General features: G+C 52.8%; 3 protein-coding genes across 7 annotated transcripts in view; 2 read left to right on the forward strand and 1 right to left on the reverse strand.

The window, feature by feature from the left end:
- The window catches only part of LOC113206306 (uncharacterized), a 78,271-nt gene that overhangs the window by 24,968 nt on the left and 45,099 nt on the right, over positions 1-8,204 (forward strand). The window lies entirely within an intron of this gene.
- Positions 1-8,204, reverse strand: part of LOC113206287 (uncharacterized) — an 83,854-nt gene that overhangs the window by 15,759 nt on the left and 59,891 nt on the right. The gene's annotated exons all lie outside the window — the stretch shown is intronic.
- LOC113206322 (E3 ubiquitin-protein ligase TRIM32-like) lies at positions 3,312-5,308 on the forward strand. Of its 2 annotated transcripts, none has more exons than XM_052268507.1 (3): positions 3,312-3,503; positions 3,582-3,666; positions 4,172-5,308. In XM_052268507.1, the coding sequence occupies exons 1-3, from the start codon at positions 3,494-3,496 to the stop codon at positions 4,674-4,676; spliced, it is 600 nt and encodes a 199-aa protein (XP_052124467.1). In that variant the 5' UTR covers positions 3,312-3,493; the 3' UTR covers positions 4,677-5,308. The 2 variants fall into 2 exon arrangements, with proteins under 2 accessions (XP_052124467.1, XP_026278132.2); XM_026422347.2 differs by having other exon boundaries at positions 3,313-3,503; positions 3,599-3,666.

Consider the following 8,204-nt stretch of genomic DNA (forward strand, 5'->3'; position numbering starts at 1 on the left):
GGGGACTAAGGAAAAAGGGGGGAGCGACCGGGGAAGATTGCTGGCGCGTGATCATGGTTGTCAAACGAAACGACGGAAATAATTACCCCGCCCGTAATATCGAACAAGGCGTGCCCGCGCGCGCTTTCTGTTTGCTCGAACGCGACTGACGCTGTGACGCGTCCGCCCGCCGGCTGATGGCAGCCGATGGTGCGCGGGTCTGATGGTCCTGTTTATCTTTGGCGTTATATCGGCAGCGGGTGGGGGATGTGCGCTGTACACCGGCGCAGCGCCCTGTTACCGGATGACGTTTCCACCATCCGACGTCGGTGCACCGTTTTGTTCAGCCCGCGGCGTGTTGCTCTCCGCGATTTGAACTTCGCTATTTGCAGTTATATGCTGTGTAGTGGCCCAATCTTAAGCTGCGTTTCGGCACGTACAGTGGCACAGCATACGGTGCAGGGACACTGAGCTGCCTCGAGCCAATGTTAACACACACTCGCACGCACTAAAAAAAACCTATTATCTTTGAAAATGATGCACAAGTGTCATTCCATTCGTATCGAGAAGGCGGTAAAACAAGTGCACCGTTGGCTTTAAACGAAATGCCCCCTTCCCCTTCTCAAAAAAAGTAAGGCTGGGGTAGCAGGTGAACCGTGAGTGGCACTCTGCTGTTCGGAGAGCGTCGACGCCCTTTTACCCACCACTCTGCCACTGCTGCTGCAACTGGATGTTGTGAAGTGATGAGATGGCGCCTAAAAGAGAGCTTGTGGAATCGAGTGCTGGGCTCTGGGGCTGGGGCGTCTCCGCGACGAGGGAGGCCCCCCAGGAGGGCAGGCCGACCCGCCGAGCGCACGTGCGCACCATGCTGCCTACCCGCGCGCTCACAGGCGCTTCAAAGGTCCCATACATTCGACTTTACCATCTGCCCTCCCCCCTCTCTCTATCTGTCTTCTTCCCATTTGCCCTACCCTCTGTCTCCCCCTTTATCTTTATCTTTTTCACTCACTACGCTCATCTGCGCTTGATGAACCAAGTGTGCAAGTGCCGAACACGTGTAACTTGCTAATATTGAAGTCCCCAATTGTGCACTTGCAAGTGTTCAACTCGGTATTGGCATTGCTGTGCGTCTATAAGAGTGCACTGAAGAAAATTTTTGGTCTTGAGCACTAAACATTTTGTTGCAAGGCCGAAAGTTTTTGACGCACCAAACGTTTTGTCCTGGGCATCAAAGTTTTGTCGCCGTGCTAATGACTTAACCCAACGGGTGCCAGAACCAACAGGATGGTTGTGCGGCCTCAGCACAGCTTAATCTAATAGCAGCCAACTCTTAGCTCTGACAACTAACTATAAGCTGCCACAGCAAATTAGCTGGCTGTCATCAAATTAACTAATTTATAAGCTCTGACAACCAACACATTTTTTTTCGTGACGTGTATCAATTGACCGACCCAATCTAATCCACCTTGCGGTGGTAATGCGAGGAGACGCGCGGACCCCATCGAGTGCAGACGGCTGTCTCGCTTTATAAAGACCCGTCGCCCCGGTTCTACCCCACCCCACCACGACCGCCCCACCCCACCACCATGCCCCACCCCGCCGGCCGCGCCCCCCGCCACGCCCACCCTGTCCCTGCGCCGGGGCGCGGCTATGCGCTGGTTTATTAATCTCTTTTTGTCTCGATTTGAAATGCGCGGCGCTGCCGATTGGGGTCGACGTCGTTGGTCGAGTCCGCGCGGCGCGGTGCGGGACCCCAGTGGGTGGGTAATTGTGTGTTCACAAGAGCGAGCCGCTCGCTATCCTCTGCAGAGCGGAGGGGGAGGGGCAGCCGTGTCGCTGCAAGACCCCTGAACAACTCTCATAAATTCTCGCAGTTTTCAAGCAGCCTCATCCCCCTCCGACCCACCCCCTCCTGCTCAGTCGCAGCCGCCGCTGTCGTCCCCCTACCCCTGTATCTCTCTCCGTCTCTCTCACTCGATGCTATTGCAGGCTGCCGTGAAATGAGCCGAATCGGGACCCTTTTCATCGGCTGTATTTTACGCTCTCCGTTTTTGCGTCGCCTCTCTCTCTCTCTCTCTCTCTCTCTCTCTCTCTCTCTCCCTCTCCCTCTCTCTGTCCTCGCGGACACCTTGCGGGCGGCCGCGTTAAACGACTTGAGACGTTTAATAAGAAGCAACACCCGTGTCTCTCGCTCTGTTGCGAGTTTATTGTTTTCTTCCCTCGCAATTATTTTCCTTGAATCCAATTATTACGCGCCCGCCTCTTGACCCTTGCCCGCTTCCCCCACTACTCCTCTCGAGCTGGCTGCTTGCTGTTCGGCTACCGAAAAAAAACATATTTTCTCGACGACGAAAGCCCCCCGGGATATATTGTACGGAGGCCTGTCGAAAGCACGCGAATGCGCGGAGACGGACAACAACAAGTCGGGGGGCGAAACTTCTGGCGTGCCGTATTGTCGGGGATTGGAGAGAAAGGGGGGCTGGGGGTCGGGGGTAGATCCTGGGGGAAGAATGCGAGCCGCGCCGACGCCTCCTCGTGAGTGCCACGACCACCATAACCGAAAGCCATGGTTTCGACCCCGCGGCCTCAAACGTCAACGCAGTGCAGGAAGCTATAGGAGCAAACTATTGTCCTGCCCGACAGAAGGGCTTCACGCGTCGCGCTTCTACTGACGCGCACGGCGCACGCTAACAGAGGGAAGAGTCACGGGAAACAGAACATCTGGAATGCAGGAATATGGAGACAAATTTTATTACCCTCATCGGCAGACTGTTTTGAGCCATCTTTCGCCGTTTTACATAAAAGGCCGTAAAGGGTGCACAGACGAGCGCGAGACGGCGGGCTCCTAATGGAAGACAAGGAGCAGCGTACTTCTTGTTAGCAAGACCGGGTAACATCACGACAGCAAACAGCGTGTCGAACAGACGCGGCTAATGCCCTCAGGAAAGCGTCACAACTCCACCGCCGTAGTCCGGAGGCTACCCCTCAGGAACATACATACACTCTCTCACTGACTGGCAAAACTGCTGACACGTGTCACATTACAAGTGTAAAATCCTTGGTATGTTGCATGTGTGGCGTGACCTTATTTTTGGTCACGTTTTTGGTATGAGCTCACAAGCTATGGAGTTGCTGCATCAATTGGTCTGACCTCAAACTCGTCACATCCACATCGATTGACATGACACATATGTCAGATTCATGTTCCTTGTTTGCAGTGCTCTCTCATGGTGCAGCGCACTTCTCAATCGCAGAGAATAAGGTATTCCCTGTCTTGATCCATATCTCTGCTATCAGTCGCTATCGCCGCCGGCCGCTAGCGCGATTTGGCGAGACAGCCGCGGCAGGACGACCAGTCAGACGACTAGCACTAGACCTTCGCCATCAGCGACATGGAGTGCGACATCTGCTTTGAGGAGTTCAATCAGGAGAGGCGCGTCCCCAAGATCGTGCCGTGCGGACACACCGTGTGCCTGCAGTGCCTCCAGGGGAGCGAGAGGGGAAGGTGCCTCATATGCCGGACGGTGAGATCTGACGGAGGGTGTTGTGTTTTGATGTGCTCATAGTAAGACGTACGATCGAAACATTGCCGCTAACTGTAGCCCGTTCTCGCCCTCAGGCCTACAGTGCTTCCCCTGAGTCGCTTCCCAACAATTTTAAGCTGATACAGTGCCAAGGCGACGCGAGGTACGTCTCAGCACGCCTTTGTCGTTATCGGAGCCAGGTTCACACCGATCTGCATCGAGTCCTGCTCATACAGATAAACCAAGTATTCAATTGCTCAACTCAACCCAAAAGTGTGCAACTGCAAGTTGAATGCTTGCAAGTGTTCATGTAGGTAGTTGTGTGCTTGTAAGTGTACTGTCACCTCCTCTGTTGAGCACTCCCCACGGAGAGGGCGTCCAATCTCAGGAAGAGTTGAACAGAGGAGTTGCACACTTACTAGTTACACACTTGCAAGTGTACACATACGGAGTGGCAAACTTGTGTTCGACTTGTATTTGCACACTCACAGGTGTTAAACTGTTGAATATTTGGTTTATCAGTGCACACACTCTCATTTCCTTACGGACTCGCTTCCGGAGAATTTTGTGCAAACGTAATATAGATCACAAATCATCAGAAAGACGGACGAATTTGTCCGTATTATAGATAATTTGATCCGTATTACAACATCGTTTCACCGCGACAGGCTCTCCCGCCCGTGGTGCATGAGCTGCACCACCAAAGCCGGGCCTCGGTGCTGGGACGACGAGAGGGACGAGCACGAGGTCATCAACATCAAGGCCGCGATGAAGCGGAGTCTGCCGGCGGGCGAGCTGGAGCAGGCGGCCGGGCAGCTCCAGAGCGTTCAGCGCCAGTTGCAGGACAAGGAGACCCAGCACGCCCTCACACTGCTGGCCAAAGAGTCCTGGAGCGTGACTCTGCGGGGCGGCGACCGCATCCTGACGGGGACCCTCCGGAACACGAAGGACCCCGTGGACCCCCTCAACAAGGCCCTGTGCCTCCTGTTGGCGGCGCGGACCGCACTCACCGAGGCAGACGGCCCGAAGGACGGGAAAGAGGCTGGCAGCAAGACGCAGCAACACATACCGACGCAGCAATACATACCGACGCAACAACACCTACCGTATGAGCAGGTTATCATGCCTCAAAGACGGAGAGCCCCACTTCTCCGAATGCGGACGGAAATGTAATTGATGTAATTCTTACTTATGCCGTGTCACCGTCTGCTATAAGAGTAGACTTCAGGAGGGAAGACGTCATGAGATACGGCGGGGACAGCAGGAGAGACGACAGGAGATTCGACAAGTGGGGAAACGATACATGTTGCGCCTCGGGAGACCTCTGTAATTGACAGTATGTGCCCCGGGGTTGGGGCACTTTACTGTCATCATATTCACCATATGTCTTTATCGGCATATAACTCAAACGATACTTCGATTTTCGGAATATTCAGAATGGAATCTTGGGAAGGAAATTCCAATAGAAGCATACCGCCCCTATAAATCAAAATTATACTCAAACCGTCCTTACTACAACATATCATAAAATAAGTGCAATTTCCTGTTCCAATGTGGGGGCATTACTGTCAAAAAAAAATAAGCTCGCGCTAACGTGGAAGCAGATGATACGGCCTTATCTTTTGATGAATTTACGTTTCAGTTTTTAACGTGTCAAAAATACCTGTAGGAATTTACGGAAAGCGTTTTACAAATTTAGAAACATTGTGATTTAAATATATTGTACAACTACAATTAAACATTTTAAAATTAACATACGTTACATATTGTACCTTAAATTAAATAACAAGCATCATTTAAAGGAATAGGTGTAAAATGTCATTGTGACCACTGTCAACGCTACCTATCTTACCCCGCTCCTTCTAGTAATAATATTATTTTAAAAGGGCTATAGCCCAGTATTGTTGACAATAATACTGGGCCATGCTGGTTGGTGACCACAATGTGGTCATTGATGACCATTGTCAACGCTACCCATCTTACCCCTCTTTTGCTTTATATACAGGGTGGGCGTGGGCGCTCTGCCCCGTTGTTTTGAAAAGGTAGACTCGTTCTCGTATGGTCTTCTCCAACCATTCGCGCCATATGTCCGTGTCTCATACCCGTCGGCAGTTGGCAAGACGAAAAAAGAAAAGATTTGCTGTAGTCGATAGACCAATAGCTAAATACTCGATTTATTTGGTTTATGCTGCTAAAAAAAATAGCCGTGTAATTTAACATTTTGCAGCTTTTATGGCTTTTAAGGCTTTTAAGGCAATGTTTGGCTACATTGCGTATCAGTATGGCTTACAGCATGAGAGAAGGGCGCCCTTTTCTCATGCTTACCTGTAATGCCGCATCAGCTAATGTTACTTCACCTACAGATATATATTTTTTTCGTGCAGCGCTACTCTGTACCGCCCTTTTTTATTTTCCTCTACTGCTTCTCGTTTGCTCTTTTGCCTCGATAGCGCACCCTCCTCACGGAAACGTCCGAGCGCTCTGCGTGCAAATAGAACGCCTCCTGTCACCGCTCTGCTCTCGCTCTGCTCTCGCTCTGCTCGGCCTTCCTCTCCTCCTTTTATCCGTCGTATACTTCCCCCCCCCTCCCACCCTCTTCCTTCCTCTGCCTGTCTGTCCGTCTGCACGTGTCATTCATTCTGCCTTTCCCCTCTCTCTTACTTTTGCTTCTCACCGGAAGGCTGTCAAAATGCAATATATTTTAGTCCCGCTCGTTGCCCTGCTTTAGGCCCGGACTGACCGACCCCCACCCCCCTCCCCCTCTTCCTCACGCGCGCTGTTCCTTTGTTATCCAAGGACCTTCGGAATCATTCAAGGACGGGATAGGAAAAATTGCAAGGGGCTGCTTGAATCGTTCCGATTCCGATGGTCCTTGGACAACGAGGAACAGTTTTCACCGTGCGGGGCGTCAGCAGGCCAGGTCTGGCGCACTGCCTCTGCCCAGCCCAAGCAAAGCGTCGTCAGACGCGCCTCCTCAAGCTGCGCCGCTGATGCTCGTCGAGTCGAAGGAGAGCGGAGCGATCGAGGCCCGCGAACGTGAGGTCTCTTGATTGGCTGAGCAAAAACAAACACCCCTCTCCCCACCACCCGCCGCCATCTCCCCCTTCCTCTCTTTATACCGACGCCCTCGCTCTCCGCGGTGCCTCACGCTCCCCTCCCCCGTCCCCCCCTCTCTCTCTTTCTCTCTCTCTCTCTCTCCCTTCCTCTCTCTCCCTCTCCCTCTATTTTACTCTGTCTCTCTCCCCCATCACGGGCGCCAGAGAACAATCAGCCGCTGATGCCCGACTGCCATAAGAGCAGCACAGAAATCCGTTCTGTTTGCGACATTTTCTTTAAATGTTTGCGATATAGCCGATATTTTGCGACTCCCGTGCTAAGGGCATGATCGCAAACATTCGTGATAAGGTTGTCGTAGGTTTTTACAAAAATTTATGATAAAACCTTATCGCATTATTTTTTGCAACGAATTTCTCTCTGTACTGTAAAGCGTCCGCTGTGAGACATGACTCCCGTCGGAGATAGGTGGTTGGAGGGTTCCAGCGTATGGTTCACTATCTTTTTCAAACGTTCGATAAGACAAACTGCACAATTTGCACGGTCTACTTCGACTTCAAGACGATTCCGGCGAATTCTTCGAGGCCGCTGCTCCCGCCCTGTCGGTCAAGCCTCTGTAATAATTCCATCGTGATTCACTCCCGACGGCACGCCCCGTCTCGCTCCGGCACGCCCCGCCCCGCCACGCCCCGCCACGCCCCGCTACGCCCCGCCACGCCCCGCCACGCCCCGCCACGAGGCACGATGCCAAATTGATTTTCCAGAGCGGCGACGCGGGGCGCGGCTGCTCGACGCACAAGGGGCGCATATTTATCTGGAGGCCTTACCGCCCGGACATTGCCATGCAAATGGATTTTAATTCGGGGCGGCAAGGAATCTGTTTTGTACTTGTAATAGGATAGGGGAGGGGGGGGGGGGCAAGCGCAGCATCTCCTCGCCACTCCTGGGTCGTGTACGTGGGCGAGCGCGCGCACCTCAAAGAGTGTGTTCTTGTCTTGATTCTAGTCCTTTTTGCGTAGCCTACACTTTCCGGAGGTACTTCCCAGACAGTGAAGCGGAGGGCTACAGAGTTACAACACAGTTGCAGTGCAAGATCGCGGGCCTGCTCAGCCGTGCAGGACCTGAAGGTCCTTATAAGGTAGTGGCTGGGGCGAGGGGGGGTCTACAGTTGGCAAAACCTGACGTTTCACGTCGGCGGGCCCTGGCCCTCTTGTAACGGCAGTTTCCAATAAGTCTGGCTACGTCGCGCGCGCGGGCTCTGGCGGACTTTCATAATAATAAGAAATAATTTTTGATTGCAGTGAAAGAGTAAATAGCGAGTGGAGAGAGAGAGAGAACGAGAGAGAGAGAGAGAGAGAGAGAGAGAGAGAGCTGGAGCGAAAATCGTCACGCTGTGCCCCTTTCCGCGTTCATTCAATCAAAATCGCTGATGGCAGCTGCGAAAAGGCTGCGGAGGCTGGAGGGACGGGAAAAAAATGTCGCCCGGTCCTGCATCAATCATGGTGTGGACATTTCACGTGTTGATATTAATTCTATAGTGCACGACTCGATTTGCTAGCTCATCCGCAGGCGCCACCCCCCGCCACCTACCCTCCGTCGGACTCGCGAGCTCGCTCTATCTCCTAAGCTGTCTTCCTGACACCCTGC

Source organism: Frankliniella occidentalis, unplaced genomic scaffold (assembly GCF_000697945.3).
Source record: "Frankliniella occidentalis isolate FOCC.00 unplaced genomic scaffold, Focc_3.1 Scaffold71, whole genome shotgun sequence".
In the NCBI taxonomy this organism is placed as follows: Eukaryota; Metazoa; Arthropoda; class Insecta; order Thysanoptera; family Thripidae; genus Frankliniella; species Frankliniella occidentalis.